General features: G+C 49.6%; 1 protein-coding gene across 2 annotated transcripts in view; it reads left to right on the top strand.

Moving 5' to 3' along the window:
- Positions 1-15,984: 15,984 nt before the first annotated feature.
- The window catches only part of EBF4 (EBF family member 4), a 59,656-nt gene continuing 48,904 nt past the window's right edge, over positions 15,985-26,736 (top strand). For both annotated transcript variants that reach the window (XM_064275866.1, XM_064275867.1), the window contains exon 1: positions 15,985-16,121. In XM_064275866.1, coding sequence (XP_064131936.1) covers positions 15,985-16,121 — 137 coding nt within the window. The remainder of the gene's footprint in view (positions 16,122-26,736) is intronic.

Here is a 26,736-nt window from a genome sequence, read left to right as displayed (position 1 = left end):
CACCATGGCTTGAGTCAGGTGCACCATAGTCTTCAAGGTGACATCTTTGTTTTGCACACTTCAAAGAGGTCTTTTGCAGCAGATTTGCCCAATGCAATGCGTCTTTTCATTTCTTTTTTAATTGTGCTTTAAGTGAAAGTTTACAGCTCATGTTAATTTCTCATACAAAAATTTATACACATTTTGTTATGTGACACTAGTTGCAATCCCTATAATGTGACAGCATATTCCACCTTTCCACCCTGGGTTTCCTGTGTCCCTCCAACCAGCTTCTGTCCCTTCCTGCCTTCTCATCCCACCTCCAGACTGGAGCCACCCGTTTGGTCTCATGTATCTGCTTGAACTAAGAAGCACACTCTTCACAAGTATTATTTTATATTTTATAGTCCAGTCTAATCTTTGTTTGAAGAGTTGGTTTTGGAAATGGTTTTAGTTCTGGGTCAACAGAGCGTCAAGGGGCCATGGCTTTGTGGGTTCCTCCATTCTCAGTCAGACCATTAAGTCTGGTCTTTTTATGTTTATTTGAGTTCTGCTCCACATTTTTCTCCTGCTCCATCAGGGACTCTCTGTTTTGTTCCCTGTCAGGATGGTCATTGGTCGTAGCTGGGCACCATCTAGTTCTTCTGGTCTCGGACTGGTGGAGTCTCTGGTTTATGTGGCCCTCTTGTCTCTTGACCTAATATTTTCCTTGCGTCTTTGGTATTCTTCATTCTCCTTTGCTCCAGGTCCACTGGGACCAATTGATGCATCTTAGATGGCTGCTTCTAGCTTTTACAACCCCAGACACCACTCACCAAAGTGGGATGCAGAACATTTTTTTAATAAACTTTGTTATGCCAATTGACCTAGATGTCCCCGAAGCCATATAGTCTCCAGATCCCAGCCCTTGCTACTCTGTCCCTCGAAGTGTTTGGTTGCATTCAGAAAAATTCTTAGCTTTTGGTTTAGTCCAGTTGTGCAGACTTCCCCTGTATTGTGTATTGTCCTTCCCTTCAACTAAAATTATTCTTGCCTACTATTTTTTTTACTATCTAGTTAGTGAATTCCCCTTTTCTTCCCTTGTTACCCTCGTAATCATCAAAGAATGTTTTCTTCTGTGTTTAAACCTTTTCTTGAGTTCTTATAATAGTGGTCTCATACAATATTTGTCCTTTGCGACTGACTAATTTCACTCAGCATAATACTTTCCACATTCATCCATGTTGTGAGATGTTTCTCGGATTCATCATTTTTCTTTATTGTTGCATAGTATTCCACTGTGTGTATGTACCATTATTTGTTTTTGGGCACCTAGGTTGTTTCCATCTTTTTGCTATTGTGAACATTGCTGCAATGAAAATGGGTATGCATATATCTATTTGTGTAATGGCTCTTATTTCTCTAGGATATATTCTAAGGAGTGGGATTGCTGGATCATATGGTACTTCTATTTCTAACTTTTTAAGGAAGCACCAAATCGATTTCCAAAGTGGTTGTACCATTTTACATTCCCACCAGCAGTGCCTAAGTATTCCAGTCCCTCTACAACCTCTCCAACATTTATTATTTTGTATTTTTTCGATTAGTGCTAGCCTTGTTGGGGTCAGAGTCTTTTGATTTCTTGACCGTTGCTTCCATAGGTGTTGATTGTGGATCCAAGTAAAATGAAATCCTCGACAACTTCAATCTTTTCTCCATTTATCATGATGTTGCTTATTGACCCAGTTGTGAGGATTTTTGTTTCTTTCTTGTGGGGGTGGGACCATGCAAATATGGTGTATGGAACCTTAATAAGGGAACTGGTCAGTTGTGCCATCCCACTAGGCTTAAAGGGAGACACGGAGAGAGGGAGAAGAGCTGTAACACTGAAGACAGAAGCAGCAGAACCAGGACAGAGAGGGAGAGCTGTAACACCGCAGATAGTAAGAAGCAGCAGCAGAGAAGCAGCGGCAGCAGAACCAGGAGACCAGCAAGAGACAGCGCAGTGGGCTTCCCGACCCACTGAGGGAGAAAGCTGAGTGTTTTGGGGCAGAAGGCTTGCTGGCAGAGTAGGGTGCCTCCAAGCACTTGGTGGAGCTAGGGTTGCCAACATGAAGAGCTAGACCTGAGCACCTTCCAGCCAAGGCTTACTGGTGGAGTGGGGTGCCTCTGGGTTCTTATCAGCAGAGCTGAAAGAGCTTTGTAACACTTGCCCAAGTGGGGCAGAGGCCAGGCTGAGGGCCAGGGAGGGACCTGCCTACAGGCACAGCTGACAAGATGCTGTCCTGATCGAAATACTGTATCCTGAGCATTCCTGAACCTGAGTTGTAACCTGTTACTTCCCTAATAAACCCCAAAACCGTGAGTCTGGTCTGTGAATTCTGTATTCCCATTGCAACAAATTATTGAACCCAGCAGAGAAGTACAGAGTGCCATGGGAGGGACGGTTGGTGTCAGAACTGGTAAAGATGGCGGAGAAAGGAGGCATGTCTAACCTCTCCCTCGTAAGAATCAGCCTTGGGTTACTGATTTTGATTCTCCTTCCCCCTTGTGAAGTTAGATGAGGAGATCTGACCTCAGGTAACATCGCCACAAAGTTGCGGCAAAGCAAAAAGTAAGATTTTATTCAGCATGTGTTCCAAGAGGCCAAAGTGGAAAATGGACAAGCATGCTGCCAAAGCCATGTCTGTCCGAGACCATGCAACATTACAGAATCATCAGTATATGTTAACATTGCAAATGGGTAAAGTCACTAAAAGTTACACCTTTTTACAGATTGGCTAAAAACTGCTAAATCACCGTGATTCTATATTTTGAACTGTCTTAATAATCACTGGTACAGATTTCAGTAAGGACAGTCAGGAGGGTTTTCATTGGTCCAGCAAATCTTACTGTTTATGAAATGCTAATAGGAAAAAGATAAGAGTGGAAAATATGTGGGTCTTTTGTGCTCTGTTCATGGAAAGGTTCCCTAAAAGATGTTTTCCAAGATTGTCCTAAAAAAAAAAAAAAAAAAGATTGTCCTAGCTATTATTTTTATACCTCAGGGCCCAGTTGATATGTCCTTGTGAGTTCTTGTGAGTCCAACTCCAGCTGGATCACATTCTTTATACACAAGGACAAGGAATAATGGCTCCAATTTTATCTCCTAAATCAGTCAGATGCCGCTGCCACACCATTTTTACAGCTACTGTTCCAACCCTGGTGGCGTAGTGGTTAACTGCTACGGCTGCTAACCAAAGGGCCGGCAGTTCGAATCCACCAGGTGGTCCTTGGAAACTCTATGGGACAGTTCTACCCTGTCCTGTAGGGTCGCTATGAGTCGGAATCGACTCGACGGCACAGGGGTGGGATATGGTCTGATTCCCTGCTGTGATGGTTGTTTCCCTACTAGTGATTCCCAGACTTGAAGTCTCCTGAGGAGGCCCAGAAATTAGTTCAAACATGTAAGTGTGCCTAAAGGGGTGATTTCGAATCTTTTTTTTTTTTTTTTAATTCCAGAATGGTGCTGTTCACAAGTGGCACCTCTAAAAGCAAAATGCCACAGAAAGATTGGCCTAAGCCAGTGGATTCCGACTCAATGGTAACCCCATGTGTGTCAGAGTAGGACTGCCCTCCACAGGGTTTTTGAGAATGTAACCTTTCACAAGCAGATCGCGAGGCCTTTCTTCCAAGGCATCTCTAGGTGGGTTTGAACCACCACTCTTTTAGTTAGTAGTCACTGCGCTTAACCATTTGTGCCATCCAGGGACTCCAGCCCCTGGTAACCGCTAATGAACTTTTGTCTCTATGTATTTGCCCGTTCTAAACCCAGTGCCATTGAGTCGATTGGGTATTTCATATAAATGAGATCAGACGTTTATCTTTTCATGCCTGACTTATTTTACTCAGTCTAACGTCTTCAAGATTCATCCATGTCATGGTACGTATCAGAACTTCATTTTTCTTTATGGCTAAATAATATTCCATTGTATAAATATACTACATTTTATTTATCGCTTCATCTCTTGATGGATACTTGAGTTGTTTCTACCTTTTGGCTATTGTGAATAAGGCAGCAGTGAACATGGCGTACAAGTATCTGTTTGAGTACTTATTGTCAGGTCTTTTGAGTATATACCTAGAATTGGAATCGTGGAGTCATATGGTAGTTCAATGTTTAATTTTTTGAGGAGAGCCTATATTTTTAACAGGCTCTCCCAGATAATACACACTGAAATTTAAGAACCACTAGCTAGGTTCTCTGTGTGATAAGTACATCATGTGTGTACCTCATCAATCCAAAAAGGTGGCAGAGTATCCTCCCAGACCAAGGGAGGGGGTTCAGTGGTTCTGATCTTGGGGTCCAAGCACAGACTTTGTGCCTCCTTCTCTGTATTCATATAGGTGAGGAATTCTCCATGACAGTAGTAGAATAAGAAGATTAAATCAGATAAAAGTGTGTAAGACCCTTGAACAAATGAAAAGTACTATGTAAATGTAAGGCTATTACTAATATTATAGTTAATGTAATGTATTAATATATAATATTAACATAACATACTCCTCCATCTTCACTCATCTATCCTACGAAACAAATCAAAAACCGAGTGCATCATCTTGTCCCCTGTTTACTCCGTAGTCCCCACCTCCACATCGCTGTTACCATCCACCACCATTTTTCTCCTCCAGATATCTCTCTTTCTGATGAAGAAAAAGTGATAGGTCTTCCCCTGGCTTGGTAAGGGAGGGGTTGGCTGCTGCACATTCTCTGGCCACCATCCTGACCCCACATCTATTTTCCTTCTTCTGACGACTATCGGTAATATTTTTAGAACTTTTTACTGAAACATAGCACATAAAGAGCACATACCACACTTCTACAGCTCCTTGAATTTTTAGAAATTAAACATGCCTTTGTAACCAGAAACCAGATCAAAAAAGAATATAACCAGCACTCCAGAAGCCCTCTCCCCTTGCCCCTGCCACTGCTATGTGCTCTTCCAGTCACTGTGCCCCATCAGTCACCGCTATCCTGACTTCTGTCATCAGAAATCAGTTTTGTCTGATTTGAACTTTATCTCAAGGGAATCATATGTTTCTTTTGTGTCTGACTTTTTTCACTCAATGTTGCTTGTGAGATTCACCCATATTGCTGCCTGTAGCAGTTTATTCATTCTCACTGCTGTGTATACTCTGTTACGTGAATATACTATGGCTTCTTTATCCATTCAATTGTTCGTGAACATTTCAATAGTTCCCAATTTGGGCTTACTATGAACAGTGCTACTGTGACTATTCTAATGCACAAGGGGTAGGATTTTGTCATTTTTGTCATCTCCTGGCTCATAAGTATTTTCTAATCGAATGAATAAAATTTATCCTTAACTTTGTTAATACATATTAATAAACTTTCTAATGTTGAGGCTTCCTTACATATTTAGGAAAACCCTGCTTGGTCATGAGATATTATTCTTTAAATATACTGCTAAATTGGATTTGCTAATATTTTATTTAAGTCATTCATATCTAAGATCTTAAAAGATCTTGGACTTTTCTTTTCCTTGCTTTTGCTGCCATCATCCAGTTTGGGCATCAGGAGTGAGAAGCAGGGCTTTGTAAAAAGAGACAAAAGCAGCTATGGCCCAAAGTGGACATGGGAAACATCCCTGAGATAGGCATTATTCAGAGAAGCAATCCGCCATTGGCCCAGACTGTCCCTGCACATTCTCACTGTGAATGCCAAGAATGCAAGGCCCTAAGTGCTCTTTTGAGCCCTGGTGCTGCAGTGGTTAAGAGCTTAGCTGCTAACCAAAAGGCCAGCAGTTCAAAATCCGGAGAAGCTCCTTGCAAACCCTATGGGGCAGTTCTACTCTGTTCTCTATAGTCAGAATCAACTCAATGGCAACAGGTTTGGTTTCTTTTGGTAAGTGCTCTTTGGCAAGGCCATTTCTCTGGCTCGCATTTGCAATGAGAAACCTTGAGGAATGAGGTAATACCTTCCTCCTGGACAAAGAGCAAGCTTGTTTATTTCCTGCTATAGAAGAGGTGGGTTCCCCCAAGCTCAGTGTCCCTCAGCTGTGACACAAGTCCACTGCATATAGAACATCTACTGGGCCCCTCCACATTGTCCCTGTGGGACTTAGGGAGCAAGGGAGCCAATGCAAACATTATGCATAGGCTGATTGCTGTGTCATGAATAATAAACCCCTTTACCTCTGACCCAGAAGTCTCATTTTATCCAGCATCAATGAAACAGTAAAAGGCTAATTATTCACTTATTAAAAAAAAAAACAAAACATTGCCATCAAGTCAATTTCGACTCATAGTGACCCTATATTTACATTCACTTATACCAAACTAAACCCAGTGCCATAGAGTCGATTCCGACTCATAGCAACCCTGTAGGACAGAGTAGAACTGCCCTGTAGAGTTTCCAAGGAGTGCCTGGCGGATTCGAACTATCGACCCTTTGGTTAGCAGCTATAGCACTTAACCACTACGTCACCAGGGTTTCCCATTCACTTATTAAAAAAAAAAAACCCAGTGCCATCGAGTTGATTCTGACTCATAGCTTATAAGTAGGGTAAATTTAAATCCCAGACTCTGACAGTTTTGACAGTAAGGCTGGGATGCTGACAGAGACGGCTTTCTGGAAGAGGAGAGACGAGGGTCCCATGGGCCAGATTACGGGAAATGAAAAGACTCCCTGCCATTCATTAGTGCATGCTCTTGCCCAAAGACTTAGGAAGATACATAGGGAAATAAGGGTTTCCCATGTACATATATAGGTTAGGCTGTGCATATTTTTACATAAATATTTGTAGGTACAGCATGTATATTCACATATATGTACATTGTATATTCATATATAATAGAGCACAAAGGGGGCACAGTCATAGAAGCTTCCTAGACACATCCAAACACCTTAAGGGACCGAGTTACTGGGGCTACAGGCTGGGTACCATGATCTCGGGAGAAAACTAGCTCAACTGGCATAACATAGTTCATAAAGGCAATGTTCTACATCCTACTCTGGTGAGTAGCATCTGGGGTCTTAAAAGCTTGCAAGCAGCCATCTAAGACACATCTATTGGTCTCATTCCATCCAGAGCAAAGAAAAATGAAGAAAACCAAAGTATGTAAGACGCAGTCTCACCATCCTTGCTTCTAAGGAGCATTCTGGTTGTACTTCTTCCAAGACAGATTGGTTCATTCTTCTGGCAGTCCATAGCGTATTCAATATTCTTCGCCAACACCACAATTCAAAGGCATCAATTCATCTTTGGTCTTCCCAGCCAGATTAGACAGGCCTATGAAACAAGAAATAACATATATGAGGATCATGCTCCTTAGATCAATAAAGTATATGAGACCAAATGAGCAACACCTTCCCAAATGTAAAGATGAGAAGACAGGAAGGGACAGGAAAACTGGACAAATGGAAATGGAGAACTGAGGTGGAAAGAGGAAGAGTGCTGATACATTGTTGGGATTGCAACCAACGTCACAAAACCATTTGTGTATAAATTTTGAGAAACTAAACTTTCACCTAAAACACAATTTTTTTTTTTTTTTTTAAATCATAAATGGTTTCTTCTGGAAAATAAAGTACCCTTATAGGTGGTGGGGCCTTGGGCCAATTCAATATACTGTTACTGTGTAAGCGGTATTGATGCTGTATCTGCTTGTACCGTGAATGTCCTTAAGTGTCAGAAAGGATTCACCCATTTAGGAACTGCCTTAGGCACTGGGTTTGGGTTATATGTAGAAAGGAGCCCGAGTGGTGCTGTGGTTAAGAGCTATCTATGGCCGCTAACCAAAAGGCCAGCCGTTTGAATCCACCAGCCGCTCCTTAGAAACCCTGTGGGGCAGTTCTACTGTGTCCTCTGAGTTGGAATAGACTCGACGGCAACAGGTTTGGTTTTGGTTTTATATGGAGAAAGGTGATTTCTGAACCCTCTCCGATGGTCTAAAAGAATCAGTACCCATTGCCATCAAGTCCAACTAGAACTGCCCTGTAGAGTTTCCAAGGACTGCCTGGTGAATTCAAACTGCCGACCTTTTAGGGTAGCAGCCATAGCACTTAACCACTACACCACCAGGGTTTCCAAAGAAACAGCAGAGACTTCAAAAGAAGAAACGGAAATCTGATCATTAAAGACTTAGACTGCTGGAGGCCTCAGAAAGGCCATTTTCCGGTACAACAGCGCCACCTGCCTGACCTGGTCGCCAAGTACATCCCTTTTTTTAAAAAGCAACCAACTAATCTATTATCAGGAACCTTGGTGGCATAGTGGGTGAGAGCTATGGCTGCTAACCTAAAAGGTCAGCAGTTTGAATCCACCAGACGCTCCTTGGAAACTCTTTGGGGCAGTTCTACTCTGCCTATAGGGTTGCTATGAGTCGAAGTCGATTAAACAGCAATGGGTTTGTTGTTTTTGTTTTTAATCTATTTATCAAGGAGTCCTGGGTGGTGCAAGTAGTTAAGCGCTGGACTAGTAACCAAAAGGTTGGTGGTACAAACCAACCTAGAGGCACCTCAGAACTAAGGCCTGGTGATCTGCTTCTGAAAGGTCACAACCTTGAAAACCCTATGGAGTGCAGTTCTACTCTGCACACACAGGGTCACCATGGGTTGGAATTTATTTGGGAACGACTTGTGACTCTCCAATCTGACATCCCTATTTTGGGATAAGTCAACTTGGATTTGGTGGTGATCAAGGGAAAGGCCCACAAAGACTTATTCATCAAATTGAAATGGTATATTCAAGAACATGTTGACTTGGCCCTAATATTATTCTGTTTTATATGCAAAACTGGAGGCAACCCCTTTATGGGAAACTTTATTCCTCACTCCATCACCAGAAACAAAGCTGCTGGCTAAACAGGGCCCTCAAATCACATAGGTGCCCCTAAGTGCCTGAGCCTGGTTCCCTGGTGGGTTGGCTAAGTTGACACCTGGTGGTATTCATGCTCAACCTCAGTGCCAGCTATGCAGAACTGAAAGCAGACATGGTCGCTCTGCTCGGTGGGCAGGACTCAAGCCAGTGCAGAGCCCTAGCCAATATTCCCCTTGATGAACCTTGCCACAATTTCACTGACTTGAATGTTGCCAACAGTCTAGCTGTCTGGTCTGCAAGACTGGCAGATTAAAGTCATCCATCTTTGGGGCTGTGAACTATGGAAACAAATTCAGCTGCCGATTGAACAGCCTGGGTTACTCATGGAGGTGCCTACGGTAAAGACCAATTCTCTGAGACCAACTGAAATCAAGCCTCTAATCCAAACTGCATTGCCCGTACCATCACCATCACTGCCTGATCCATCATCACACCAGATATGGCAACACATTCACCATCAGGGACTGGACACCAAGTCCATAGTCCAAAGTATATGTTTCTGATGCAGACAGAAGCCACCACAACATTCCAGACTTGTGACTCTGCCAAAAGTTGGATCATTTGCCTCCCAGTAAAGGAGGACACATTACACAGTGTATTACCCCATCTGCTCCTGGAGGATTGACTATATCAGACCGTTGACCCATTCTTTGGGTTATTGTTGATGTCTCACTGCTGTCGACACATTTTCAGGTTGTGACGTTGCTGCTCTAGTCTGATCAGGAGAACTCTGGCCACCCCATTGTGGCCCTTATACACAACAACGTGAATAAATCTCACAGACTTAATGGTGCGTGAGAGAAGATAGATACAAAAAGCTGCACAGGGTATGGTGCCAATTATATGAACTTCAATAATGGGAACTAACTTATGGTGTTAGAAGCAAGGAGAGGCGTTACCTCTGAGGGGCATGTATTGACTGGGAGAAGGCATGAGAGGGGCTGTTGGGATATTAGATAAGCACCTTATACATATAAATGTATCTTGTATCTTAACCTGGATGGTAGTTATATGGCTGTATACTGAACCCATTGCCATCGAGTCCATTCCAACTCATAGCAACCCTATAGGACAGAGTAACTGCCCCATAGGGTTTCCAAAGAGCAGCTGGTAGATTGGAACTGCAGACCTTTTGGTTAGCAGCTGAGCTCTTAACCACCACGCTACCAGGGCTCCATATGGGTATATACATATTATAAAAATTTATTGGTGGGTACAAGCAATAGTTGTGCACCTTACTGTATATAAGTTTTACCGCAATATAAAAGCAAATAAATAAGTTGGAAAACTTTTAAAAAGAATAAAAAGTACAGGTATTGGGCCAAATTGATCATCCATATACATTTTACCCACGTGAAAGAATCTTGCCAGCAAAAAGAACTACCCACATACAGCTTGGCACAGAATATGATGCCCCATCGTCCAGCACTCTTGTTCAAGTGAGGGGGGACCTCAGCGACTGGGACCCATACAGGAGTTTGCTGAAACCAGCTTGCATAGGCGCTAAAGTTTTGATGCTAGGTTGGGAAGGAGAAGGAATTGGGAGGGTTCTTTTTTTACAAAAAAAAAAAATACAAAATTATGAAAACAAAGTATATAGAACCATGCAAACACACTGCAAGGAGCTCTGGAAGGACTATCATTGGGTGCTGTTACAGCTTCAGGTTACAAACCTGCAGGATCCTCTTTGAAAGCGGGAGGATGGACACAGAAGGCAAAATAGCATGAAATGGACAGGCCCTGCTGCACTGAGGAAAATGCAGTTGACTGGCTGCCTTTGAGGATGTTTGTGGCTGGGAGGGGTGTGGACATACAGAAATAATGAGGGGGCATATCCATCCTTTGCCCATAGGTCTTTCAGAAGATTGAAACATGACTCTCCTGCCAGAGTGTCCACCATTATGGCTCTCATTGTGTTACTATCAAAACTGAGTAACTCAGCCTAGATGCGGGGAATGGGGTGGATCCTAAAGCAAGACTAACACCTGTGGAGTGGGATTTTCCTGATGCAGGTGAAGAGAGCTCAGAAGTCAAAAGGGAGGAAGGCCAAGGACTGGGGCGTGTCCACCAGGCAACCTTCTGGAATGGTCCTCCCCCCCCCTTTTTTTTTCTTCATGGGACTATATGAATAGCCGTATTTAGTGTGTGCTTTAAAAAAATTTTTTTTTTTTTTTTTAGTATTTCTATTCCTTCTACATTTGAATTCCCATCAGGGGACTTGACAGGAAGGGGAGTCAAGTGCCTGCCTGACATTCTGGGGCCTTCAGGGGGCGATACAGCCCAACACACAGCCTGGCCAGGCACGCCACAGCCTAACGCACCACTTTGAATTTGTTTTCTATGCTCTTGCATCCCTTATGGAAGACAAAAGAATGGAATAGTTTTGCTGATTAAAAAACATTGTTTTAAAGCCAAGGCCTAAAGAAAACTTCCGAGCCCCTTGGCATGGCATACTAGGTGCCAGCATGATGCTCCAGATGCTAGAAACTTCCACCTTGAAGCAAATGCACCAACCCACTCTGCTATGCTTTACATGTGCTGATCCTTCCACTGAGCCACCCTTCCCCCTAGGGCTCAGGCTCTCCTTCTGTACTCGTCCCTGCTTCTTTAGCACCCAGGTCACTCTGGAGCGGACCCTGGAGCAGCATTGAGTGTCTGCAAGCCTCCCACCACCAGGCTGTGAGCTCCGTAGGGGCATGGCCTGTGTTTTATTCTTTGCTTATTCTCCAGCACTGGGCACATGGCAAGAGCCCTTCCCAAGGGCATGGACATGAATGCCTATGACACATGAAGGAGAAAGAGGAGGTCAGAGGCTCTGGCTGGGGATCTGGGGTGAGCCCCTGCTTGGACCAGACAGGACTGGCATTCTCGGCCGGTTTGGACTCAACCTCAATCTGTCACCATCACTCCTCCAGTTCTCTGTGGCCATAGTCACAACAGGTCCCTAAAGTCCCTTTCTCAGGGAGAAGCTGCAGCAGTTTGAAATGTGACATTTACCAAAGGTATTAAATAATGCAAAAATAAAAGCACGCACAAAAAGTTGCAGGAAAAAGGTTTCTGACTAGGTTTAAAGCAGAGATTCTAACCTCTGACTCCAAGGGCTGACCCAGAATTTGCTCATTGGCCTTCTACCTGCTGGGCCCAAGGGGTGCCCTCATCACCCAGAGGCCTTGCCCCTTGGTTCAATGGCTCTAACCCAGAAGCTCTCCGGGGCTGCAGGCCCCAGGAAGCCTCGAACACCATCCTGGTGTGTCTCTTTCTACCCCATGTGGTTAGAAGAGAATAGAAACTCACACAAGTCCAGAGTTCCTTCCAGTTTATGACTGAGCCGTAGCTCAATGTCACTTTCCCAGGTTGGCCAGTTAGGGTCATTCTGAGCACCTCTCCCTCAAATCTACTTTGGAAAGAGCCTTCCAGAACCATGATCATTTGCAACACCAAAGTACTTCAATCATCATGAAAAGGAAGGTAGACCCCGTTGCCTCCCAGGGAAGAAAGGTGTGCTGAAAGTGAAGGCATTCCAGCTGGAGGTAAAAGCCAGAGTAAAGGTATGGAGCTGAGAGCATAGAAGATGTGTTTGGGAAATGGTGACAGTTTCCCTGTCAGATGAGCAAGAAACGCACACAGCAAGGGAGTGGAGGGCAGGCTGGGAAGGGAGGTTTGGATCAGGCATCAAAGGTTCTCAAATGCCCCTAAATTGAGCCGGTCCTCTTTTGGGCGCAAGCAGGAGAGACATTTGAAAGTTTCTAAGCAGGTGATGGCCTAATTCAAGCAATACTTTTAAAAACTTTTGGCAGGAGGATGGAGGATGACAGGGAGACAGATAGGAGGCAATGGCCAGAACTGGGGCAGAATTCTCCTCCCAGCCAGAGTAGAACACAATGGAAGACATGACAGTTTTACTGTTAAAGATATTAGCTGTAGACACGGGGATAGGGAGAGGAACATGGGAAGGAGAATCTGTGCAAGACCTGACAAACAGGTGGCATGGGGGCAAGGCGAGGAGATTATCAGAGATGCCATGGATAGACACAGGGATAGACAAATGGCCTGGGCATGTGGATGAAAGGTCCCACCCTGGGTCCAGAGGCAGAGCCACTTGTAATGAGGACCCTCCCCACTCCCAGGCAAGTGCTCCCCACTTCCCTAAGGTCAAGCCCAGTTTTGTTCTCACCAGCTGTTCCCCTCAGATGGCCTCTGAGGCTGTGATGGAGCAGGAGTTCTCTGAGGGAAGGAGGCGAGAAGGGAGCACAGCAGCCTAAAGGTCTGCTCAGAGGGTAAGGTAGAAACAGTTTGCTCTCACCGTGGTGGATGGCTTCCCAGCTGCATGGGGAGCCCACTGCTGCAGGAAGGTCAGAGAGCCTGGCCTGGGATCTGACAGCAGGAGCAGGTGAGTTGGAAGGGAGCCTGATCATGAGGGTTTGGGAGTGGCTCGCTGGATGCTGGCAAGGCATCCTCAGATGGAGATCTCCAGTGAACCTTCTCAGGAGGGGCAGCCATTGAAGAAGGAGGCAGGTACAAGGGAAGGGTTCTTTTTAAGAATGGGGAGGTCTGAGCAGAGGAAAGAGGGAGGATCAAGATAAAACCAGAAGATTGTGAGCAACATCAGTGTTAGAGCTGGGACCAACCCAAGAGGCCCGAGTCCAAATCCTTTCCCAGGGCAGAGGAGACTGGGTGACAAGACTGAGACAAGGGCACAAAGGGGCTGAGAGCTGGCAGGGTGCTACCAAGATGCCCGTATCCTCTCCACCAAGTAAGGCAGAGTGCTGCTGGAAATTAGAAAGCCAGAGGTAGGTCTTAAGGTTGCAGGGAGGGGTGGAGTAAGTGTGGAACAGTTTGGAGGAATTTCTCTAGAGTAACGCTTCCCAAATGTAATGTGTACACAAATCACCTGGGAGCTTGTTAAAATGCAGGTTCTGATTCCGCAGGTCTGGGATGGGGCCTGAGATTCTGTATTTTTAAAAAGTTCCCAGGTACTGCTGGTGCTGCTGGTGCAGGTACCACACTGTGAGGAGCAAGGTTTTGGAGAGTCAGATGAACATAAGGAGATAGAAAAAGTGATTGATGGAAGAATTCACCTTAAGAAGAGACCTGTCTTTGATAATTCCATTTAGGGTAAAACCTGAGACCTTGAGGAGTCTGGGTGGGAGTGACACTCTCTGCAGGTGATGGTGGTGGGGGGAGGACAGATAGGAGGGATGGTAAAGAGGAAAGAGGTCAGGAGAGGAGGTAGGGGAACCTCTAGGGTGGTAAGAGGCCAGGCAGCACCCCTGAGAGCCTTCATCTGGTGGCAGGACACTAACCGAACACTTGGAGGGTGCCCAAATGAGGATGGGAGTCAGATGGGGAGGGAAAGTGATACTCCAGGGGTGGCTGAGAGTGAAAGCAGAAGGCAGGGGCAGGAAAGTGCTGGACTCATTCTAGGCTTGTTGAAAGCCTGGCCAGGACACACCAGGCCAGAATGTGAGAGAGAAGCAGCAGAAATGGCTCTGCCCCATGGTCAAGGGCAGACGTGGAACTAACAGAAAAGGAATGAGATCCGAAAGGCGGGGACGGCTGGGGAGGAAGAGGGGCTGAGCTGGGCTCCCACTGGACACTTGCTACCGGAAATCAAGAGGTTTCTGAAGAGCACATGTTAGTATCGGAAAGGCTTTAGGTTTAGGCAACCCAGGGGCAGTGAATAGGGATGGGGGTTGGGGAGAGCTGCTCAGCTTATTTGGGGCCCCAGCCTACGACCGGAAAAGGTTTGAGTCCTAGGCTGCGGTTAAACCGAGGTCAAGTTCGCCAGGAGAAATGCGGGCGAAGAACACAGAGTCAAGGGTTGAAGGCGTCAAAGTTAGCAGCAAATCCAGGAACAAGGCATCAGCGTGGAGAGTACGGCAGGCACTTGGGGAAGGGAGACTAAGCCACGAAGACGCCGGAGCCTCGTCCGGTGGCGACGGGGAGGCAGTAGAGGTTCCAGAGCGTGGCGTGGCACGCTCCTCCGGCTGCGGCTGGGCTCCCTGGCCGCGCAGCCCCGGATCCTCCCTGCTCGGGCCTCCCTGGCCCTCGCCGGCCCCTCCAGCTCCCTCCCGCGGCCTCAGGCAGGCCGCAGCCCCCAACCTCGGCGACCGACTCGCCAGGGTCCGCCCCGCCGCCGCGGCCCGGGCCCGGCCGCTCCTCCCCCGATGATGTCACGTCCCTGGCCGCCCCTCGGCCGGCCGCGCCGCCCCGCCCCCGCTCCCCCGGCCCCCAGTCCCCTGGGCCCTCCCGCTCCCGCCAGCCCTCCTCCCTCCCGCGCTCCCTCCCTTCGGCTCCTGCTCCCCCGGGAGCGGCGGCGGCGGCGGCGGGATGGCCCGGGCCCGCGGCCAGGCCCCGGGGAGCGGCGGGCGGCGGCGGCCGCGGCGGGGCAGCGCGGGAACCGGGCCCCGGGGGGAGTCGGCCGGGCTGCTGCTGCTGCTGCTCCAGGTGCTGCCGCCCGGGGCTGCGGCAGGGCCGGGGCGCCGGGGCGCACGGGGCGCGGGCGGCGGCGGCTGGCCCGGCGCTCCCCCAGCCTTTCCCCGGGACGCGCGGCTGCTGCTGCTCCTGCCGCCGCTGCCGCCGCTGTCGCCACCGCCGCCGCCAAGCTCCGCTCCCGCAGCCTCCGCCTCCCGGATGGTAATCAGCGCCCCGCGCCGGCGCCGCGGGCGGGCGGGCGGGCGGGCGGGAGGTGGGGGGCCGGGGGGAGAGGGCGGGCGGCCCCGCTCCCCCGCCTTGCCGGAGGCAGCTCCCGGGGCGCTTGGGCCCCCCCTCCGACGACCGCGGCCCTGGGCAGCCGCCAGGGCGCGCCTCTGGGGCGCCTCCGCGCGGACCCGGTGCGGGCTTTGCTCCCGCCCTCCCGCCCGCTTGCAGCCCGCGCGCCCGCAGTCACTCAGGCCGCGGGGGAATCCCTCCACCTCCCCGCCCCGCGCCCCGGGAGGGGAGGGGACAGAGCGGCGCTTGCGGACCCGCTTTCTCCGAGGGAGCGCCCAGAGGCTAGCGCGCACTGAGCCGCCGGGACTCGGCGCTGCGCTGCGCTGCGCTCCTGGCGGCGCCCGGTGCCGTCGGGTCGGGCTGAGCTGCGCCCCCCGCAGCCTGCGCGGGACCGGCTCCCAGCGGCGGGGGCGCTCACCCGCTGCGCGCCCTTATGTTCCCCGCGCAGGATGCTCTGCCCCGCGGCGGGCTCAACCTGAAGGAGGAGCCGCTGCTGCCCGCCGGCCTGGGCTCGGTGCGCTCCTGGATGCAGGGTGCGGGCATCCTGGACGCCAGCACCGCGGCGCAGAGGTAAGCGGGCGGACAGGACCCGGCGCGCGAGTTAGACGGCTCTTCACTGCCTTCGCTCGGATTGCTCAGCTGTAGGGCGGCGGGTGGGGGGAGCCCTAACTCTGGACAGTCCGGACAAGCTCTCCCGCCTACCCTGTCCCGAGCGCTTGCGCTTCCTCCTGAGAATGCGGGGCGGGCCGGGGCGGGGCTTCCGCCTCCACTCGGGGCTGTCCGGGCTCTGACTTCTGACTGTTGCTCCCGGGGCGCTGCCGTGAACGCCACCTGCTCTGGCCGTCCACGGCACAGGAGAGGGAGGTATCTCCGCTGCCCGCTACCCGTGGGCCTTGACCCACAGATACCAGCCGTGGAAGGAACTGCCACCCCTCCTTTCTGGGCAGTCCCTCTACCTTCCCTGGTCCAATTCCGCGGCTCCTCTTTCCTTTCCCACGCCCCTCAGAGTTGGAGGGTGGGGGTGCACGGAGCCAGAGAAGCCGTTGGGGGCTGAAGAGTGGGGAAGGAATGAGGTGGGCAGTTGGCTTTGCTGAAGTGATTGGGTTGGGAATGGGGCAGGGCCGCTCAGGTCCAGCGTCTCCTCAAGATGTGTTTCTGGTGGGTCCTGCTGAAGGCAGGGGGTCATTGGGAGCCGAGTAGTCACAACTGTTTCCTCTGACTCCTTTTCGGGAGTCGGGCCAGGTAGCCTCTGGAAGAATGGGCTCCACATCTGGAAGGAAACTTTAAAAGCTTGTTGACCCGTGCTCCCACAGTGCCCAGACTCTGGGCCTTTGTACCCCCAGCTGTGAACCTGAGTGGGGGGATGTCGAGACAGCCCATGGGGAGTTCATAGTGGTTAGGACTAGGGAGATGCTGACTCTGGAGGCTGCTGGGGCGGGGTGGGAACTAGGCTCTCCAGAAGTTCTGAGCAGCTGTTTGTCCAGCAGCCTGAACAGCTTCTGGTAAGGGGTTGCCAGGGCAGATCAGAGGGGAATGTGGGCCACACGTTCACATCCCCAGTCCTGCCCGGGGGAACCACTTAGTCCAGCCACCACCTCACCTTCTACTGGTCACAGACACAGACTTTTTTTCATACTCATGAAACCGTGTTCCTGCACGCATGTCCTTTCATGGCTGAGTCTCAGGGAGTGCCCCAGGGGCTCGGTGTGGAGCTCATCTCTTCAGGACCACGAAGGGTCTGACAAATGAATGGATTTCCAGAAGTTTTTCAAATGATATAACTATATCCCAGGAAAACTGGAAAATGGAAAACAAAGTCTCATCTCTCTAGCATAACCACTGTAATTTTTACGCAAATAACGTGCACCTTCTACGTTAGTTTGCGAACTGCTCCTTCCCCTCTGGAGGTATTTGCATAAGCGCTATGCTAATTTTTTTACGGCAACATCTTTAAAAAAAAAAAAGCATAGCAGCCCCTAAGAATACCTTGCTGGGAGAGGGAGCAGTAGGCAAACGAATGTAGAAGTAGGCATTACTTGTGTAAAAAAACAGGACTGTCAACATTTTAGTGTATTTCCTTCCCCTCTTTCTTTCCATTAACGTTTTCCTTGTGCTATGCGTCCAGTTCTGTTTTTCTACTGGTTTTTTATTTGAGACCGTCATTTTCTTAACATGGCCCCATCTTCACCCCCATCACTGGCTAGGTGGTAAGAGCTCCTGGTAAGAATAGGTTGGAAGGTCCATTGCTGCTTTTAGGATTTATTCCCACCCTGAGCCAGCAGGTTTGATGGGGGTGGGGGGCAGAGCAGGTGCAAAGGAGGCAGTGCCCTGATAGCCTGTGTGGGGTACAGGGAGTGTAGAGGTGAAGTTCACCCCAGAAGCTCAGGCTGCTGGCAGTACTGGGGTTGGGTTTCCATCTCTGGGACAGAGCGGGCTTCACTATTTTGAATACAGGAATTTCTTCAGGCCTGAGCTGCTCATCCCCAAATCCAGAGACTCCTCTGTGTCAGGACACAGATGGGGCCCTCCACATGTTTCGGTGACTCTAGGGCCCCCTTCTTCCACAGAAGAACGATCTAATCCTTTCTCATTCTTATTGCTGTTGCCTGTTGTCTCTCCCATTTGTATCTTAATCCCCAGTCGGTCCTCTGCTCAGGTCTTTGCACCCTAAAACAGTAACAACAAAAATCCGTTTCTTTGTCCCCACCTCCCTCTTCAATCCCTCCCTCTCATCTCTGGGAAACTTTCACAGGATCACCCTTCCACCACCATCACCAATGCTGCTCAGGATCTGACAGCTGTCTCGTTGTCGAGGCTTATGGATTTTCCCTCTGCATCTTACTCCCAATCTCAATGCCCACAGCCACTGCTTTTACCAGTGAAACATCCTGGCCCTCCACTACCTTCCTCCTTGGCTTAAAGGATAACTGCCCTGGCTTACCACCGAAGCCTCTAGCCTATTGCCGGGCCTCAGCTTCTCACCCCTCCTCCAATCCATCTTCCATGCACCTGGGACCAGAGCAGGATTTCCAGAGAATTTTCCTAATCATGTCTCTTCCCTGATTGAAACCTTCAGTGACTCCTTACTTCCTCCCACATATTCAGCATTCAAGCCCATCACAGTCTGACCCCAACTTTCCTTCCCCGTCTCTGTGATACCTGGAATCCAACAATGTGAAGAACTAACTGTTGCAATAGTAAGTCCTATCTTCTCGAGAACCAGTCCCCCATGGCCAGCACCCACACACCCACTGAATAGTCTTACCAGCCTTCAGGACCCACCCCACCCCAGTCTTCTCTGTGTCTTCCCCTCTCCTATGCAGTGGAAAGGTTCTTAGTACTACCTGAGGATGCTTTCCACAGGCCAGAGTCTCCTGTCCTGGTTTCCTTGCCCTGCCAGCCTGGGCCTTCCTCTAGGGTAAGGGTGGTGGCTTATTCATCCTGGTGTTCCCAGCACCTAGGACAGGCTTGAGCAGTCAGTAGGGGGTCCGTGAATGTCTTCTGGAGAAAGCAGGAGTACCTTCTGGAAGACTCCTGAAATCCCTTTCTGTTGGGCTCTCCCACCACCTTGGTGCTCTCCAGGTTTTACCTGACCCCCAGGAACCAGGTATTGGAGCAGCTACTGTTGCCCAGTTTTAAAATGCCAAGGTCTTACAAAAGGTGGGTGGGGAGGAGAAGGCCCAGAGCCTGAGATCAGTGAGGGAGGCTCTGCCAGCAGGAAGGAAAGTTCTAGCAGAAGAGGGGCAGGGAGAGAAGGGGGCTGCATACTCTTAAAATGGAGGCAACAAGAAGCTGGTGTTGAAGGCCAGTAGGGTCTCCCTATAGGGAGCCAGGGACAAGGTGCCCTGCAAAAGGACCCCTGGCCATTGCTGTGACTGTCCTGCACTGAGCCACCGGACTTTATCTCTGTGACTCATACCCAGTCCCAGTCTACCTTCTCCAGGCTTCCCTGCAGACCCAAGCCTCCTGCTGGGGGGCTCAGCTCAGAAATAGTTCTTTTCTCCTTCCCATGTGCTTCTTAGCTTAGGGAGACCCCTGGTGGGCCCAGGCCAGCCCTTCCCCATGAAGAGACCCCTGGAAGACCCAGGCCAGTCCTCCTTCTGAGCCAGCCCCAGCACGGGAGCAGGGCCCCTGAGAGGGAAGCCAGCTGGGGCTGCTTTCCTGTAAGCAGCTGCAGGCTAGCCTGCCTGCTAGGAAATGCTTTTGTTTGCTTTAATAATTAATGGCTGCTCCTCAGCCTGGGCCTGGCAGGCAAGCCTGTGAGTGGGTGGCGGGAGGGTGGGCAGAAAGAAGTGGGGAGTCAGTCTTTAGGTGGGATGGAGGGCAATTGTGAGGGGAAGAGGAAGAGCGGGAGAGCAGGCTAGTGAGACCCTCTCCCTTGCCCCCTCACCTCCTCCAGGGACCTTGGTCACTGAGACTGTTTCCTGGGGCAGGTGAGCAGAGGCATTTCCTGGAGCAGTGGGAAGAGGGACTATGAAGCCTCCCCAAGCCCTGAAGCCTCCTCTCCGGCAGGACCCTCTGGATATGGGATCTGGACAGCTGCCCCAACACTAGGCCCTCCCTCCTCCTGCATTGCTGAGATGGGTGTGCCCCAGTTAGCTGCTGCTTTTGTCTTCCCTGGTCTGCAGCTCAGTCAGGCTCTGGTCATGTCAGGGGCTGGGCAGGGCTAGACCAATGGGTCTTGGCTGGGGGTAGGAATCATCAGGTCTAGCTTGATTATCAGCCATCCCAGGAGCCCAGGAGATGCCTGCAGAGTAGAGCAGGTGCCAGCAGGAAGCTTGGAGGAAGGGAGGATATAGAAGAAAGGAAGGGAAGGAGCACCAAGAAGGAGGGGACATAGAAGTTATACCAGGACGGGGGGAAAAGGAGAGCTGGATTAGCAGAGAGAGACTTTAGAGAAATCAGAGGCAAGGGGTGAGATGCAAGAGACATACACTCTTTGTTCCTTCCACCTTCTGGTGGGGGTGGGATGGGCTGGGAGGGGACATCAACATTGTCCATGACCTCAGGGCTTGCCCCCATCTCCCCAGCATCTCAGACTCTAGACTGATCAGGCCTAAGCTAAGAACCTTGGGCCGTCAAGGCTGTCAAGAGTTAGGATTTGAGGTAGGGAGGAAGGCGGGAGGCCTGGGGGTACCTCTGGGTGGACTCCAAGTTTCCAGCCTTGCCCATTGTCCTCTCTGGGAGTTGGGATGGTTCTTGGTTAAGTTGATCTTATTTATAGTAAGTGTATAGTCAAGGAAAAGCCCCTGAGTGGTGCAAATGGTTAAGCACTTGACTACTAACCAAAAGGTTGGCATTTCAAATCTACCCAGAGGTGCCTCAGAAGAAAGGCCTGGCAGTCTGTTTCTGAAAGGTCACAGCCTTGAAATCCCTGTGGAGCTCAGTTCTACTCTGACACATATGGGGTTGCCACGAGTCGGAGTCAACTCAACAGTAACTGGTCTGGTTTGGTTTGGTAGTCAAGGATGTCAAGAACACAAGCTGTCTTCTGAGGAGAGAGCAGAGGCTCCGAGGGGGGCTTGGTCTCTGCTAGACAGTATGGCAGAGTCCAGTGGCTGCCATGAGAAGGGCCTGGGGCATCCTGCTCGCCTTTCAAAGGAAGCTCTTCAGGAACAATAGCAGCTGGACAACTCTACTGCCCCAGTGTGTCCCCACAGGCACTCCATGTACTCTGGCGCACAGGCTACCAGAATGGCCCAGGCTCTGAAGGTCAGCTTGCCCTTGATGTTCATGTGAACCTGAACTCCAAAGCCGGCGCACAACCGTGCTTGCTACACGGCAGCTTTTCTCCAACCAAAAAGTATCTGTGCAAACTAAAGCTTACCTGGGTCACAAACAGTCTCCTTTAACGTTTGGTCTATTTCAGAACAGACCATGGGAAGGGGCTAGTGAGGCGTGGTGGAGATATGAAAATGAACAGCCTCTTCTCTAAAATTTGTGTTCTTTAGTTCAGGAGCAAATGGCCCACCACCTCAGCACTCTCCCGACTTGACAGGGAAACGTGTAAACATTTTGTCAGAAACAATCTTTTTAAGAAAGCAAGGAAATGTGTAACTCATTTTGGAGTCTTACAAAAGTGGTTAAATGTAGCTGTTTTCATCACTCAGTGAAGTAACCTGCATTTATCTGAAAAAGGTGCTTCTGTGGGCTGCTTTGTTCACTAACGGTGCTAAGTGAACGAGGTATTTCTGAATTACGGGCTCCATGAATACATGTGCCAGGTGGGCAGAGCTGACTTTTATTTGTCATAAGCTGATACCTGCCCAGTTGCACTCAGGCCCTCCAGGCTGTACCTTTATTGGTTTCCATTGTAGGCCAGGCCTCTGGATAGATGGTACAGTTGGTACCCTACCCATATCCCTGAAAACCAGTAGCTGTCAAGACAATTCTGACTCCTGGGGACCCCATGTGTGTCAGAGTAGATCTGTGCTCCTTAGGGGTTTTTAATGGCTAATTTTTCAGAAGTAGATTGCCAGACATTTCTTCTGAGGTACCTCTGGGTGGACTAGAACCTTCAACTTTTTGTTTCGCAGCTCTTAACGGTTAGCACTACTCAGGGATCCTCAGGACCCTTGGTAGAGGGCCTGCTTCCACTGCGAGCATCTGTTTCCCTTTGCCTAAGGGCTTTCTCAGGTTGCCAGAGCTTGCTCTGCCCACTTGCAGGTAGGCCAGAGCCAAAACCAAAAACCAAACTCACTGCTGTTCTCATAGTGACCCCTATAGGACAGGATAGAACTGCTCCATAGGGTTTCCAGGGAGTGGCTGGTGGATTTGAACTGCTGACCTTTTGGTTAGCAGCCGTGTTCTTAACCACTGCACCACCAGGTCAGGCCAGGAGTATCTGAGAATTAACAGGTACTTGGTGGATAACAGGTAGTTGGTGGGTAAATACCCCAGCTTCTTCACCCTTCCCTGGAGTGGGATGACTCTGAGGCACATGTTCTGTACTGTTGTCTGAGTTCCCCAGTGGGATCAAACCCCAGTTGCCCACAGTGGTAACTTGTTGATAAATACAAAAAAACAAACCAGTTGCCATCGAGTCTGTTCTGACTCATGGTGACCTCTTGTGTTTTGGAGTAGAACCACCCTCCATAGGCAACCTTTCAGAAGCAGATCACTAGGCCCTTCCTCTTTATTTGCCTCCCTGTCGCCCTCACTTCCCCCAAGCCCCTACCAATGTTTCTTAAAACTACTTGCATTTGAATCCTTGTCTCAGGTTATGCTTCTGGGCAAACCAAATAAAACACTTGCCTCTCCTGACTTCAGAGACTCTTCTTCCTGCGCCCTTCAGCTTTCTTTTGGATAAAAGATATGTTATCAGTGGACATCCTCCAAGTTTTTCCCCACAGCCCCGTGGCTGTCTTGGAGAGGCCCATTTTGGACACCACTGGATCAGAGTCATTGGACTTTATCCATCTCTTTGCCTCCAAAGCCAGCTGGAGAGCAGACAGTGGCCCCCACCTCCCACCTGTAGCCCACACATCTCTGCACCCAGGACGTACCCAGGGGCTTCAACTGCTTGGCAGCCCCTGTGCCTATCTCCTCAGTTGTTTGAGCACATCTCTGTTATGCTTTCTTCCTGTTCTTTAATCTTGGTTTGTTTTCTCATGACAACAGCGTCAGCTATTCTCAAGGGGGAGAAGAACAAAACTGTCTCCTCCCTCCCCTCCTTTTGGGGTTTGCAGTTCCATTCAGCAGCTATTGATTGGTCACCTGCTGCACGTTGGGAGTGGAGGTGCCTTGTGGGGACACCAGAAGAAGGAAGGGATAGTTCAGACCTCTCTCTCCCTCTCGTTTCTTACTCCTCCTATCCCTCCCAGCCAGCTGCTCCTATGTCATTTTCTGTCTCTTGTTCTTGGGAAATACTAGGATGTCATTAAAGCAAAACCTTTTCTCATTTTACCTTGATTTGCCCCCAAATCCCTCAGTGGGCAGGGGTATGAACAGCATAAGCTGGAGACATCCACAGACAATGACTACCCCTGTGTGTGCCCAGCATGGGTCCCACCCATCCTGCAGCCCTGGCCGTGTCAGCAGGGGCTGGGCCATGTTAATATTGTTCTGTTGTTTTGCTAGTGATTCTGCCTCTGAGGTGAAAAACTAGCCATTGCTTTGCATGGATGGGCTTAGGGAGATTCTGACCACCCCCAGCCAGGGTTCCCTTTCATTGTAAACCAGGTAGGACCTGGTGAGCCATGGTAGGGAAGGGCAGGGTGATGCTCCAGGGTCTGCAGGCAGAGCAGGTAAAGGCTCAGGGGCGTAGAACTGAGCCAGACCTGGCTCTGGGGTAGGGCACAGGCATAAGAGACAGGGGAGCCCCTCTGTGCCCCCTCAGCTGGCAGCACCTGAGACTGGTCCACAGACCCCAGGGGTACCTACTCTCTTCTCCCTCCTCTGGTCCCGTGCCCTCCTTCCCCAGGAATCCCCTCCTGTGAACAGAGTTGAAGGGAGGGTGAAGGGAGCTTGGCTTAGGGCTTAGGCCAAACTTGTCAAGTCTGGTCCTGAGTCCCCAGGAGCCTGGCAGGAACTGGCAGGCAGCCAGGTTCAGGGATAGACTGATGTTTGCCAAGGGGGGCTGCTGGGTGGGAGAAGAAGCATTGCCTACGGCTCAGGTCAACCCCATAGATTTACTCACGGGGTACTCATTTTTTGAGGCACTCTCATGGTGCAGTGGTTAAAGTGATTGACTGCTAACCAAAAGGTCAGCAGTTCGAAACCACCAACGGCTCCACGGGAGAAAGATGTGACAGTCTGCTTCCTTAGAGATTTACAGCTTTGGAAACTGTATGAGTCGGAATAGAGTCGATGGCAGGTGAATTTGGAATTTGGCCTGGCCAGAGTGTGGGGTGTCTGTGTGTAGAAGGAGCACGTTGAGTGGTCTAGAGGGTTCCATTTTCTCAGCATCCAAATGGCTAGGCCTTGGTGATCAGCCCCTCCTCTGCCAAGGCGTTCTTCCTGCCTCCCTGGTGTCTGAAAGCCGTCCAGGCAGGCACTTTCCTGAGCTAGATGACAGGACAAAGGACAACAATGATCTAGGATTGTTCCACAAGCCCACCCTCTCTGGTCTTCCCTCCCCCTGGGTGGTCCTGAAACCTGTCCCTGGTGGAGTTCAAGTTAAGCCTGTCCTGGGAGCAGGAGGGAGGAGCACAGGGCTGATGCCTCGTTAGCATATTCATCAACAGTAATCAGGGGCCTGCTGTGAATGAAAGCCCTCTTCGGGCTTCCCTGGCACTCAGCAAACGGGAAGTGGGGGTAGAGCTGGTCAAGGCTAGACTGAAAGACCTGCAGCCTAAGGGGGAGAAGGAAGCAGGATGAGGGAGAGGATGCACGTAGGGTGAAGTCCCTGGAGAAAGAAGTGTCTCTGGGTGTGTAAATGGTTAATGCACTCTGCTGCTAACCAAAAGGTTGGGGGTTTGAGGCCACCCAGAGGCACCTCAGAAGAAAGACCTGGTGGTTTATTTCCGAAAAATCAGCCATGGAAAACCCTGTGGCACCCAATTCTACTCTGACACACATGGGGTCACCATGAGTCGAAGATGACTTCACACAACTGGTTAATGGGGAAGAGAAAGGGTGGATGGGCCTCCCCGCCCCCTCATCTTGATCAGCGACAAGCAAGACCCATCACTCTGCCTTGTAAATCAGCATTTCCCATGGACCAGTGGAGCTCCAAGGCCAGATTTTAGGGGGAGGAACAGCTTTCACATTATGACTTCTGTATTTACTGTAATCTCTGTGAGTAAAAGCATAATAAGCACCTCGAGCCCATTACATCCCAGATATTAGGGCTCAGCATGATGCCAAGTAAAAGAGTGAGTTGACCTAAAGTGATATAAGAAAAACATTAAATAGTGATGAATATGGCAGAAGTTGTCACAGGGGCATGTCCACGATGGGAATCTGGGAAAGCTGGTTCCGCTGTCCTCATCCCCTCCCCAGTATCCCTGCAGCCACCTCTCATTTGCCTACCCTACTACTTTTTACTACACCCTGTCCACCTGCAGAATCTCGTAAGCCCAGCCTGACATTGTGCACTGCCCAGCTTCAGAAGTTTCCCTTGGCCTTTCATCATATTCCCCAAACCATGTTCCCAGCAAAAGTGCTCTGTGGTCAAGAAGCATGGTGTAATAGTTATCTATTGCTCTATTAAAAAAAAAAAAAAATTACCCCATAATCTATCAGCTTAAAACAATAGATATCAGTTCATCCGAGTCAGAAATCAGGGAGCAGTTTATCCGGGTGGTCTGCTTCAGGATCTCTCATGAGGCTGTAGTCAAGATGATAGCTGGGGTTGCAGTCATCTGAAAGCTTGACTGAGGCTTGTGGATCTGCTTCTAAGATGACTCACTAACATGACTGGCAAGTTGGTGCTGGCTCTTGGCAGGAGGCCTCAGTTCTTCTCTATGTGAACCTCTCCATAGGACTGCTTGAGATCCTCACCACATGGCAGCTAGCTTCCTCCAGAACAAGTGATTCATGAGAGAGAACAAGGCAGAAGCCACCATGTCTGTTATGATCTAACATCAGAAGTCATATGCTATCACTTCTGCTAAATTCTACTAACCACACAGACCAATCCTGATACAATATGGGAGGGAACTATACAAGGGCATGAATACTAGAAGGGATCATTAGAAGCCATCCTGGAGGCTGGCTACCCAACATGGGGAGCACTGGCCTGAGCCAAGTCCAACAGGGCCGAATCCTGGAGAGTGTCCCAGGGCCTTATATACACCTATGTGTGCTATGAATCTACATTTCCCAATAATTATGGTCACAACACTCTTTTGTAGAGGAGGATCTGGAGCCACGAGAGATCTAAGAAACACACTTTGGAAGACCTTGGCTCAGAGAGGAAAGTCCAAAGAAAGTCCAAACTCCTTGGCCTGGCTTTTGTGGCCCTGCATGGTCTGACATGAACTTACCAATACAAACTCTGTTCTCCTCATTTCACTTTTTGAAATCTATGGTCCAGTGACACCAACTCCTCACGCTTAGAGCCATTTCTTACGCTGTTTGTTCTACCCTTTCGCGTCCTCCACCTGTTGAGCTCCTATTCATTCCTCCAGATCCAAGGAGAAGACCGCCATAGCCATGAAGCCTTCCCCTCATTGCTCACAGAAAAAATTAATTTTCCCTCCTTTGCTTCTATAGTTTTTTATATAGCAATATCTTTTGGGGA

Source organism: Loxodonta africana, chromosome 24 (assembly GCF_030014295.1).
Source record: "Loxodonta africana isolate mLoxAfr1 chromosome 24, mLoxAfr1.hap2, whole genome shotgun sequence".
In the NCBI taxonomy this organism is placed as follows: Eukaryota; Metazoa; Chordata; class Mammalia; order Proboscidea; family Elephantidae; genus Loxodonta; species Loxodonta africana.
The sequence above is the reverse complement of the archived record's forward strand: the minus strand, read 5'-3'. Positions and strand labels throughout refer to the sequence as shown.